Source organism: Rutidosis leptorrhynchoides, chromosome 10 (genome assembly GCF_046630445.1).
Source record: "Rutidosis leptorrhynchoides isolate AG116_Rl617_1_P2 chromosome 10, CSIRO_AGI_Rlap_v1, whole genome shotgun sequence".
In the NCBI taxonomy this organism is placed as follows: domain Eukaryota; kingdom Viridiplantae; phylum Streptophyta; class Magnoliopsida; order Asterales; family Asteraceae; genus Rutidosis; species Rutidosis leptorrhynchoides.
In genome coordinates, this window is record NC_092342.1 from 51,719,544 (window position 1) to 51,733,220 (window position 13,677).

At 32.9% G+C, this 13,677-nt stretch overlaps 1 protein-coding gene across 1 annotated transcript; it reads left to right on the forward strand.

Moving 5' to 3' along the window:
- Positions 1–10,400: 10,400 nt before the first annotated feature.
- On the forward strand, positions 10,401–12,694 carry LOC139870273 (uncharacterized). Its single transcript, XM_071858107.1, has 4 exons — positions 10,401–10,775; positions 10,951–11,367; positions 11,481–11,738; positions 12,581–12,694. The coding sequence occupies exons 1-4, from the start codon at positions 10,401–10,403 to the stop codon at positions 12,692–12,694; spliced, it is 1,164 nt and encodes a 387-aa protein (XP_071714208.1).
- The last annotated feature ends 983 nt before the right edge of the window (positions 12,695–13,677 follow it).

Here is a 13,677-nt window from a genome sequence, read left to right on the forward strand (position 1 = left end):
TAGCAGTTATGGAGTCTATTGGTAGGTAGCGGGCATCAATTACATTACAAGTGCAACTCTTAGATCTTTATGAGGCCTTGAGATATATGTAGTTCAACAAACCACTATTATCTACTGACATGTTTGTCTCATCCTTGCCTCGAACTCAGGTCTCACCGTGAATACGATTAAGTCGTCCAATTTGGAAACAGTGGAAATTCACGCCAGTCTTACTAGATTAGAAATTCTACCTCGTGGTTATAATTCACGCTAGTCTTAATAGGTTAGAAAAATAACGAGGAGTGTTTGCAAGCTCATTGGATGGCATGACTTAAATTTGACGGGTATTTGAAAACGTTTGTGTCAACGAATAATGCATGCACACAAGATTCGCTACACTATTTGTTAAAAATCATTTTAACCAATTATATATGTCGATCGTGTTTATATGTCTAGTTTGTTATTTAATTTCTAGCATAAAAATAACAAATACACAAACGTGTATCGTTTTAAAACAGTTTTAAAAGATGTCGTCCATATATATTATTTGAGTTTAAAAAAAAAAATATTTAACATTAAACTCGTTAGAATTTAACTTTTTAAAATCATCAATTTTAATATTTGAAACTCGTTACCGGTTTTATTTAATGTTTTCATCAAAAACATTTAGCATATATTATAATCAACAATTAAATATAAATGTGTAAAATAAAACACAATCGTGCATCACACACACATAGCCTAGCCCGAAAATCCTATGCTTGATCCCATGAGCCGACATGGGATCAAGAGGTCAAACTAAGGGTAATATCGTACCTCCCACTTAATTCAAGAATCAAGTGAAAACTTGACAAACGCCATCGTTGTCAACTTGACCTGTTCGCCATCTTCTAAGTCAAACTTCACGTTGCATCTTTATCTTTAATCTTCATCTTATTACATTTATTTAAAATTGAAAAATATAACTAATCTAATACTTTTACAATTTAGAATAAACATAAATACAATACTTTGAAAATGAAAAATAAATATAATACAACTTTGGCTTCAAAATAGCCTTTCTTATAATAAAAAAAAATAATCAACATGACATAATATTGCCGTAATCAACAATCACAAAAAATCACATATAATCAAATACATAGGTCGGGGCATTACGGGCTATGTATGCAATCACAATTTTAATAACTACATTATTAAAACCTATATATGGCTTGTCCATGGTTATAATGCATGTGTATAACCATGGAATATAACAATCAACAATTATAATAAATATTCAAGGCATAACAATTAAACTACAATTTAAAATAGTGATATTCTTTCAATCATATTTGTGCGTCATAAGGTTAAGTCTAAATCAACCGAGTCGACTTTAAAAACCAAAAAGGTTTCGACTTTTACCAATTCACCACAAAGCTAAATCTAAAGAAAATCACGCGACAATTAAGATGGTGTAAAAGCGGCTAGGATACCACTGTTGGAAAATCGTGTATACTTTTAAATCAGATTAACGCAGCGGATAGTTAAAATAATAATCTTTTATTATTTCATAAAACGTTTACAAGATTAAATATTCATATATTTAATGAGTCATGCACACGATTAATTTATCCCAATGATCCAGTTACACCACTAATAATTGTCAAAATATGTAATTCACAAAGTGAGTAAACGATATATCTTTCTTAAAGAACGGAGAGAAACCTATGATCAAAAGTATGACCGTCTCTTTGGATAGTCCACACTACACTTCAAACAACGTCAATGGATGCTAGTCCAAACCCAAGTAATAATTAATCAACCTTTGATTAATATTATGAACCCAAAATAATACTCCGTATGTGTTTATGGATGATATTGAAATGGAATAATATGATATCTTTCTATTCAATATTTGTAATCTCTTTTCTAGTTTGTTTTCCCGTTTTTGTATTTCAAAAAGAAACAACACATATTAGAATATATATGGTCTTACAAGGTAGCTAAGCATATCCTTTTGGTATACATCTAAGAGGATAAAAACAAAATCCAAAAGATACCATATTGATTGATCACTTAAAATTAATTTATATCAATCACAAAAAGATATGGAGGATTTGATATAATTTTAAAAAGTCGTATTTCTCAAATACTTTAGGGGTATGTTATGTAACTTATAATTAATAATTTCTATCATGTTGCTTTCATGTGAATAGTAAATGAATTAATTTCAATTTACTATTTTGTTACTTGAGTAATATATATACATCGTATATATATTTTATTTAACGTCTCGGTGTATATGTGTGTGACCCCGAAGGCTCAAATGAAGTTGGCCATATAGTTATACGTTGTACCTTGCACATTAATCCTACACTTTTCTCCATCGCAAATGGGCAAAGATCATACGTCAAACTAATGCATTACAAGTGCAAACCTAATTATTACAATCTCTTGGGTGGTCGATAAACGGCCAGGATTGGCTACCCAATAATATAATTAGACGCATAAGTAAAAATATTAGCTTGAACAAAAAGAAGTATATCCGTTTATATACTCATATTATCTAATGATCTTATCATACTTGTTTGGTACATATAACATATTTGATGGAAATACTTCACATCTAACTGTTTAAGGAGGCTAGACTTGGCCAACTGTGAGTCCACTTTTTTCCATCTCTATAACTCAATTACTAACTGTATATCCTATAAATCACGTGCATATGTTTGATGCCCCTAATCAACAAGATTGTAAAGATTGACCACATGTTATATGTGAGAAACTGAGCTAAAAGATTAGAATGCTAATGATGGACTCAAATGTTTGCTAGCTAGAGAGCCCAATAAAGATTATGGATATAGTTTTTCTTTTTTTTTAAGTTACGCGGTTGCTCCCCGAAGTTTGTTACAAATTACATGGGTGACCGTTTTCTTCAATTTTGATCTAAAAGACCTTAAAGTTTGCAATTGCAACATAGATGACCCAGACACCGACAATCGTTAGATTTTTTTGTTCCTATCTTGTGCCTTGCACGTGAGTATTTTCATCACTTTATCTTTTCTTAACTTTGTTTACATATTCTTACCTTCTCTTTGCTCTCTAACTTCCTTAGATCTCATCTTCGTGCCGAATGCTCCACCACCTAAATTAAATAACAAATCTCATCTAAATACTATGTAACTTTACTTCAGTTATAAATAAGATTTGGTTAGTGCAACTTTTATAACTACCATCTTGAAAAACGTGTGGATCTCTTTAACTTAAATTAAAACACATTTTAACCTTTGATTTCTATGCTCCTACACCAGAAATGCTCCATCGATTCATGTTTTCGGTCAAACTCAAAGCTCCATGGGGATCGATTCTCAATTTATATATAAGTCATGTCGTCTTTATCATTTCCCGTAATCGGGCATCAATTTATATAAATAACAACTGGAGTAGTCGAGAGTTTCTCCAGTAGATGCCGTGACAGGACATCATCTTAACGGTGTCGCCGTTGATTTAAAGGACGCTAAAAAGAGTTTGGTGGAACTCCATTGAAACCATTGCTAATTTGTCACGTTAACTTTAATTGTTGTGTATATATATTATTGACATATATAGAGGGCATCGTACTCCGATAAGTAAATTAAATTCTTTGTTCATTTCACTAGTTAACTTTTACAAAAAATTGTCGTTGATTTAATTGTTGTTACATGTTAGATAAACTATATTCGGCACCGAGCTTTTGGATTTTTTAGCTTTTATGAAAAAACTCATTATTAATAAAAAGTTTCGTTTGGTTAAAAGAGCTTAAAGCTTTTAGACGGATGGAAAAGCTCCTTGTTTTTTTTTTCTTTTTTTTTTATCATTATACACTTTATTTTAACAGTTCTAGCTACTTTATCAAACACCTAAATACGTATAAAAAACTAACAGTTATCAGCCACCAGCTACAAGCTACTAACAACTACAATCTAACAACTAGTTTTGTCAAACATACCATTAATTGTTGTGTACATCTAATTGTTTGTTCGTTTCAGTAGTAGGTTTTTATCTATTTTGAGAGAATTGATTTTAGAGTTTTTTTTTTTTTTTTTTTTTTTTTTTTTACGAGGAACCCCACTATGGGCCAGAGCACATTGGCCCCCCACCGCAGGTAAACCCCGGGTAAACGGCAAGCCAGCCCTCCACCGCTACCAGGTAAGGCATTCTCCAGTTTGGTCATTAAATGCGGGCACCCCTTAGGATTGAACCCGAGACCTCCCCTTCACTGAAAGTGCTGGTGGCCACCCAGGCTAGGCCTGGATGGTGATTTTAGAGTTTTGATTTGAATTTAGATTTGGATTTATTTAAATTAAAGTTTAACCGGTTGAAGATGAAGAGAAATTAGAAGAAATAAAGATGAGATAAATTGACAAAACTGTCCTCACACGCCATGCACTTGACCGTACTTAACGATGAAAATTAAAGATCGTCAGTGTCAAGGTCACCGGCGTTACAATTGCAAGTTTAAGGTCATACAGATCAAAATAAAAAAGGTCATCTGCGTAATTTTTGACAAACTTTAGAGACGAACCATATAATTTTGTCTTTCTTTCTTTTATTTTTTATTTTTATTTTGAAAGGCTATGGATATAGTTTTTTGGAAGATTTTTTTGAGTTGTGAAATGTTGAAACAACATCAAAAATATAAGAATGCCACAGAATATATGTTATTATTATCATTAATCAACAACAACAACAACAAAACTCAATATTATTATCATTAATCATTTAATTATTAACTATTATTGCTATGGAATACTAACCAAAATATCATATTTGGAAACTCATTATAACAATTTGCTAAAAATTTACAAAACGTATTCGCAATCTAAAAAAATTTGCGCACTGCGAATTAATGACCTTCATGATTTGCGAATGACATGGATTTTGATCAATGAACAAAAATTTACAGGTCTTGTACGTTACATGACTTTGGCTTGGGGGAGGATTCCAGTTCTCGGGCTTAATGTAGCCCATCTTAAATGTACCCGACCAAGCTTATTTAGAATTCGACTAAAAGAGTAAATGTTTTTTGCAGCTAACAAGACTTAACCATATGTATTGTTACCTTCAAAAAAAGGGCCGAGTAGGTTTTATGCAGTTAACAAGTTCACTAAGTAATAAATGTTGCAAGTATAAATCATTTTGTTTTTAATTTTAGCAATTTCTCAGATCAATAGTCACAGTAAGGAGATTAATATTTGTTCCAACAATCAATATCTTCAAAACTAACTCTTACAAAAAAAAAAAATAAATAAATTAAAAAAAAATTAAAAAAAATCCAGAACTCGAGAGCTAGACCTTCATGCCTTTCGTCCAGTTAACCATGATTTTAGCTCGTGCGTCATTTGACTCAACCTGCTTTCAGTTTTAGGCTCTGAATCTGATACAGAACTATCAGTACTAGAATCCTCCATCTGCAAATCATTTAATAAAAATCAAAAAGCTCTTAGGTTATGAATAGTAGTATATCTTTTTTAAGACCTAAATATCAGTTTCTGGAGTGTTGAAACAATTCTAACAATATACTAATGCAACGCGTACTAACTGTTGTTTACTTCTTTTATGTATTAAGTCATGTTTCCCTTTGCCTCTTAATGGGAAGGGGTCTTTGATTCTACATCTCCTAGAAACGGACCAAATTTCATATTAAGTGACAAAGAAACAACAATTTTACTAAGTGACTCATTAAGTGGGAATGGGAAGTAAACATTCCCTAACACTATGACAAAACAAACTAACCATTTGATATGAATTTTGCCTAACAAACTAAACTAATATAAACCATTGTCCCATATGTCGCAAAGTGTCTTAGTTAAAAAAAAATCAGTGATTAAGATCATATATGCATTCTGGAATGTATGTTGCAGAAAATATATCTGAACACCCATAAATTATTAATCTTTATTTTGCATCAATACTTTCAATAATTATTATGTTAAACAATAGACAACTATCTAATAAGAATGGAGAGCGAAAAGTCACTGCAACAATACTAAATAAGAGAAGGAATGATGATATAATTGCATTCGAAACAACATACTAATTAGCATTAAAAATTACCTGCAGATCGTTTAAATCTTGCGCCGATGGCATGTCTACGGATCTAAACTCTTCATCATCGTCATCATCACCATCATATATGTCATCAGCAACATCAAAAAACGACGACGAGCTTGATTTATCGCTACTTTTCTCTTGATCCCCTGCTGCATTCGAATCATCTTTCGTTGAAGGATCATCTTCACCCACTTGCGTATGCAGAGAAGTATCAGAAGCAACGCGTTTAGGTACAATGAAAGGTCCCAAATTAGCTGAAGGGCCTGAATCAAAACTTTCATGTAGACGGATGAATGGGTCGTTGGTAGGTCCCACTTGATTAGGTAATTTTTGTCCACTTGGATCATCATAAGGAAGATCAAAAGGGTTGTTTCTTCTTGGCATAATAACAGAAGGAGCAGACCCAAGAATGTGTTGATCCGAATCATACGAATGATCAAAAGGATTCGTTCTAGCAGTCGAAATATGAGTAGCATTTAAACCAAGATCTTGACTTAAGTTTAACATATTAGTTTCGGCTATCATTCGCATATTCTTTAAAGTTTGTTGCCTCGCAATTAAATTCTCCAACGCCCGATTCCTATCAATTTCAGATGTTCCCATATTCGTAACATTCCTTTGATCATCTTCTGTCCACGTAATAACTATATCGTCTTCGTCTTCTTCCTCATCATCCTCATCATCATCATTAAGTTCCATATGAGCATGCTCATCATCATCACCATCATCATTATAATCATCATAATGATCATTTGCCTCAAAAGAATGATCCGAACCATTTGACATATGAGTATGTTGACGAACTTCTGAATCCAACAACGGATCAAGCTCATCAAGCATCGGAATCATATCATCCATCGAAGATCTTGAAGACGACGAACTTCCATCAAGATCAGAGCCCATTTCCCATTCTTTATCATCCTTATTATTATTATTTTGATCAATCGAATTACTACTAATTTTCATCTTACTTTTTTCAAAAACTTCACTCTGTTTTTCTTGGTTCAAATTCTTATCAACAAAGTAACTTTTGTCCACAAATCTCAAATTATGAGGGTGTGCGTTCCCTTCTTTTTCAGCTTTTGCGTGACCATAATATAAAAGTGTTCCAAGCAAAAGAAGAGTTGTTGCAATTACAGGCGAAGCGCGTACCAAAATCCAAAACAAAAAAGGAACAAATCGATACATCCAAAACATAACGAAAAATGTGATTACCATTAATGGATGACTTAATACTAATCCATTACAAGTTTTAATCACAATGTTAACATGTTTTTTCATCGATTCAACCGCCATAATAACAACCACCCTAATTTATTCCTTCCAAAATCCTCTTGTAATTTCAATAATCTAACCCTATCCTAACCGAGCTGCTTCATGTACATATCTAAATATCTAATATCTAACAAAAATCAATAATTAATAATAGATAGATATACACGTACATGCAAGCGTGTGTGTATATGTATATGTATATTAATAACAATGAAAGCGGGAACGTATATAGATAATTAAATACCTATATCAGAATAAACAAAACAACCTAAAATATTAGTAAGAACGTCGAATTGCGTGGATAATGTAGAACTGTGAACAACGTCGGAGTGTGGTTTTCCGTGGTGGGAATCGTAAGATAATATCGGTTTATAATATAACGACGAAGAAACGTATTAGGACTCTTGTTTATATCAATTTGAATCCTAAAACAATTTGATTAGCATTGATATATTTTTATATATTATATATTATTATTAATTATTATTATTATATATATTATATATTATGTTTTTAAAATTTATTTAATATCTACAACGTGACTACATGTTGAAACAAATAATCTTATAGAATTTAAATAGTGTTTTTATCTTTGTTTGAAAAGCAAAAAAAAAAAAAAAAAAAAAAAAAAAAAAAAAAAAAAAAACTCAAAATCATATAGAATTAAAATAGTCCTCTATGAATGCATGAGTAAAATTATTGCTAATCATATAAAGGAGGTTCTTGATGATATTATTAATATTAATCAATCGGTGTTCGTTCCGGGTCGAAGAATTTCTGATAATATTCTTCTTACTCAAGAGCTAATGCGAAATTACCATTTACGTACGGGTATCCCAAGATGTGCTTTTAAAGTTGATATTCAAAAGGCTTATGATACCGTTAGATGGGATTTTCTTGAAGTAGTCTTGACTCGGTTCGGTGTACATCGTGTCATGGTGAGATGGATTATGAAATGCATTACAACTGTCTCGTTTTCGATTAATATAAATGGTGAGTTACATGGTTACTTTAAAGGTAAGCGAGGATTACTGATAATGCTAAATACGAACACATATTTCATAGCATTATCCTTCAAGAAAGACAAGCTTTTGGTTGCACTTGTTCTATTTACAAGTGATATTCGTTTAAATAATAAAAGGTGAAAACAAAAGACAGATTCGACGATTTGAAGACGCAAACGACCAAAAAGCTAAAAAGTACAAAGTACAATCCAAGTAGTTCAATTTATTGATGAGAAACGTCTCAAAATTACAAAAGTACGAGCCGCAAAACGCAAAGTACAAGATATTAAATCGTACGCAAGGACGTTCGAAAATCTGGAACCGAGACATGAATCAACTATCAACGCGCAACTCAACGGAGCTAAAATTACAAGTCAACGATGCACATGAATATAATATAATATATATATATATATATATATATATATATATATATATATATATATATATATATATATATAATTATATAAAATTATATATATTATATTATATATATTAAAATCGAGCAGCCCACGTTTTAATTGACAAATGAGCTGATCCAGCTGGCCATGCGATCGCATGGCCTGGAAGAGCAATTTCCATGCGATCGCATGGCTGTAACAGTGTGGCAGGTCTATAAATTGGACGAGTTTTCAGCGAATTATGTACACAATATATATCTATCTATCATCATACTCTCAATATATATTTTTATATTTTAATTTTAATTTTAATTTTAAGTTAATAATAATAAGGTTATAGTGGCGAATGTTGTAAGTTTGTAAGTCGAAATTCTGTCCGTGTAACACTACGCGATTAATACTCATTGTAAGTTATGTTCAACCTTTTTAAATTAATGTCTCGTAGCTAAGTTATTATTATGCTTATTTAAATCGAAGTAATCGTGATATTGGACTAAATATTAAAGACGGAGTTATTGGACTTTGTACCATGATTGGGGTTTGGACAAAAGACCGACACTTGTGGAAATTGGACTATGGGCTATTAATGGGCTTTATATTTGTTTAACTGAATGATAATTCGTTAATTTAATATAGAGATTTACAATTTGAGGTAATTATAAATAACCACATACACTCGATCGGACACGATGGGCGGGATATTTATAAGTACTAATAATCGTTCATTTAACCGGATACGGGGATGGATTAATAGTCAATGGACTCATTAAATCAGGGGTGGATTACGTACAAGGACACTTGGCATAATTGTTAACAAAGTATTAAAACCTTTGGGTTACACGCAGTCGATATCCTGGTGTAATTATTAAACAAAGTATTAAGACTTTATTATAGTTTAAGTCCCCAATTAGTTGGAATATTTGACTTCGGATATAAGAATAAATTGACGAGGACACTCGCACTTTATATTTATGACTGATGGACTGTTATGGATAAAAACCAGATAGACATATCGAATAATCCAGGTAAAAGGACAATTAACCCATGGTAATAAATTAAAATCAACACGTCGAACATCATGATTACGGAAGTTTAAATAAGCATAATTCCTTTATTTTATATCTCATCGCACTTTTATTTACTGTCATTTTATTTATCTTACTTTAAATTATTGCACTTTTAATTATTGTCATTTACTTTACGCTTTAAATTAAGTTATATTTATTTTTAATATTTTACATTAGGTTTTAATTGTGACTTAAGACATAAAATCGACAAACCGGTCACTAAACGGTAAAACATCCCTTTAAATAATAATAATAATATTACTTATATATATATATATATATATATATATATATATATATATATATATATATATATATATATATATATATATAGTTTAAAATAAATATAGCGTTAAACTTGGCTAGTTCCCTGTGGACGAACCGAACTTACTAAAAACTACACTACTGTACGATTAGGTACACTGCCTATAGTGTTGTAGCAAAGTTTAAGTATATTCCATTCAATAAATAAATAAATAACTTGTGTAAAATTGTATCGTATTTAATAGTATTTCGCAATAAAAATATAACTATTTCGTATACACCTCGCATAACATCAATTACGTCAGGGAGATCCTTTTTCTCCTTATCTGTTTACGATGGTCATGGAAATTTTGTCTCTTTTATTAGCTCGTTCAGCTCGAATGACGGATGGATTCCAATACCATCCGAAGTGTGAAGAACAACAGATTATTAATTTGTGTTTTGCAGATGATTTATTTATTTTCTCTCACGCGGATGTGGTTTCTGTTACTACTATAAGCGATACTCTTCACCAATTCACAGCTTCGTCCGGTTTAGTCCCAAGTTTGCCGAAAAGTACAGCTTATTTTGCTAATGTGCGACAAAGTACGAAAGACCTGATTCTAAATATTTTGCCATTTGAGGGAGGATTGCTTCTGGTTAAATATCTAGGAGTCCCATTGATTTCATCACTACTTTACTATCGTGATTGTAAGGTTCTTGTTGATAATGTAAGAAATAGGGTGGAGAACTGGAAAAATCATTTTTTGTCTTTTGTAGGTAGACTTCAACTGATTGTTTAAGTTCTGTCTTCAATGCAAGTTTATTGGCAATCCGTCTTCATTCTTCCGTGTGCTACGTTAAAAGAAATTGAATCCTTGATGAGAGGATTATTATGGTGCCAAGGTACGCTCAAAAAAGGAAAACCGAAAGTTTAAATGGAAAGATGTTTGCTTACCAAAAACAGAAGGAGGTTTGGGGATCAAGAGCCTTTCCGAGTGGAACTCTGCACTTATTTCAACTCATATTTGGAGGATTATCTCACACAAAGATTCCTTATGGGTCCGTTGGATTCACACTCATAAGCTTGCAGGTCGAAACTTTTGGAACATTGATACTCAGCCAAATTCCAGTTGGAGTTGGCAGAAAATCCTTGAAGTTCGTGAGCTAGTTAAAGGAAGATTTATTCATATTGTTAATAATGGTGAAATTACTTTGATGTGGTACGATATATGGTGTGACTTTGGCCCTTTTGCAGCTTTAGTATCGACTAGAATGATATACCATAAGGGTTATGATCCTTCATACTCGATCAAGGATATGGTCCTAGAAAATAATATGTGTCTTGTTTTCCTCAACTTGCCACGATTTCAGCCCCAGATCTTTCTTTGGTCCCAGATGCTATTAAATGGCGTGATATTGATGGAAATTTACAGGATTTCTTGGTCCACCTTGTATGGGAGTATATTCGCAGCAAATCCAATCAGGTTCCGTGGGCTTCGATTGTTTGGTTCTCGAATAATATTCCTAAGCATGCTTTTGTTATGTGGCTGCTTATGGGAGAAAAATTAAAGACTCAAGACAAGCTCAAACATTGGGAAGTTTCGGAAACTCAAGTTTTGCTTTGTTCGTTATGTGAGCAGGTTTCAGATTCACATGACCATTTGTTCTTCAATTGCGCGTTTTCTCTTCAGGTTTGAAATCATGTGAAAAATCATATGGAATTTCCTATTTTTAGCAATTCATGGAAAGATTTTTCATTGCTGGTTAGCCCATTTGCTAAAAGAAGGATTGCTCGAATCATTGTGGTCAAGTTGTTATTCGCGGCTACTGTTTATAGTGTGTGGCAGGAGAGAAACAATCGCTTGTTTAAGAAGAAAAGAGATCGGTGGATCAAGTTTATAAAGACATTTATGCTACTGTCAGGTTGAAGTTAATGACCATCAATTGGAAGAAGACTCCGTAGAAGCTCATATTGAAATCGGATTGGAAGATATCTTAAGTCTTTTTATGTTATGCGTGTAAGTGAGCTGTTAGCTCTTGAGTCTATGTTTGGCTAGATGTAGCTTGGTTTTTTGAGAGGTTATAGGACTCACCTATAACCGTTTGAGCGTATTTGTAAACATTCTTTATTCTTTTTAATAAGATACACCGGGTAAACCCCATTACCCAAAAAAAAAAAACTCAATATATTAAATATTGAAGATGTACAATGAAGTGTCCACACAAAACAGAACAACTCGAACTATACTCTATCTCTATACATTTTTACAGCGAGACATATATATCCGAAATTGTATACTAAGAAGAGGAAATAAAATATAAAGGAGAATAAATATTTAGCCCACACCGTCCCGAGTTGGAATTGAGCAACCACAAGAGCTTGGAGATGAGAGCCAACGATGCCAATCGAACTTAAATTTTTGGACCTCCTGGTTATCCACTCATAACTTTTGCATTGTATTTTATTTAGCACATTGGGGAGAGAGGCTACCATATTACGGAATACCTTGAGGTTGCGTTTCTTCCATATTAGGTAGCCGCTAACCCATTTAACAACTTGCCAAAGATCTTTGTTGAGATCCGAGCTATCAAGAGGAGAGTATTCTCTGAATATTTCGTCGATAGAGAGTGTAGTAAGATTCCCTAAACCCCACCAATTAAAAACATGAACCCAAATGTCCATTGCGATCTTACAAAAGATGTTGGAATGATCAGTCGATTCAAGCCCGTCGTCACATAAAGGGCATTTTACTGAGTTGAGATCGATACCTTTTTTATCTAAATCAACTCAAGTAGGGAACCTTCTACGCAACGACCTCCAAGCAAGAATTTCGATCTTTTTTGGAGCTAATCTGTTTTGCACTGTTTCGGAGGATTGGAATGAGTTTTGCAGCAGATGCTCGTCGATTTCAGCAGCCATGATGCTAGTTTTAAACGCACCAGCATTATTCAGTGTCCATTTCCATTTGTCCGGAGAAGAGACTTCGATTGTCACACCTTCCAACAGCGATTCCAGGGACACACATTCAGTTGTTGATCTACCAAATAGCGGCATGCACCACTGCCATGAAAAGAGGGTACCTGAAATGACCCCAAACCGATTTAATAAAAGACTTGTGAAATACGACACACTCTTTTTTTTAATCATTAAAAATATTTGCGTCAACACAAGTCATAGATCATAATGCCTTACACAATGTTAAACATAATTCGAGACACAACAAGTACGAGTTTACAACATCGGGAACTCATGTCCCTCAATTTAACAATGTTTAACATGACCCGTTTGACCAAAATGACCCACAATGAGCATGACCGTCGGGACCATTGCCAAAAATGCCTTCCAAAATCCGCCACAAGCAAGTTAGGTCAATCCCTTACCCTTGTCCTTCGATGTGCCACAATCTATCAAAAGTAAACAACAAAGGAGTAAGCTACAATGCCTAGTGAGTGCAATACTTATATGCATACATACATAAACCACTTACTTGCGCAACTTACACATAACCGCATACAAGATAGCATCACTAACGCATATAAACACAATTGAGTACAAGCTAGCATGTTAATCGCATAAAACAATAATATAACACGGTACACTATCAATAAACAATAATGAACGCTATATGG

What these genes read in the sequence shown, in the direction of transcription:
- LOC139870273 (XM_071858107.1), top strand. Translation starts at nt 10,401, where the DNA reads ATGGTCATGGAAATTTTGTCTCTTTTATTAGCTCGTTCAGCTCGAATG. An exon ending in CATACTCGATCAAGGATATG is followed by an intron (nt 11,368 to 11,480) that starts GTCCTAGAAAAT and finishes GGAAATTTACAG; the next exon opens with GATTTCTTGGTCCACCTTGT. An exon ending in ATTGCGCGTTTTCTCTTCAG is followed by an intron (nt 11,739 to 12,580) that starts GTTTGAAATCAT and finishes CTTCCATATTAG; the next exon opens with GTAGCCGCTAACCCATTTAA.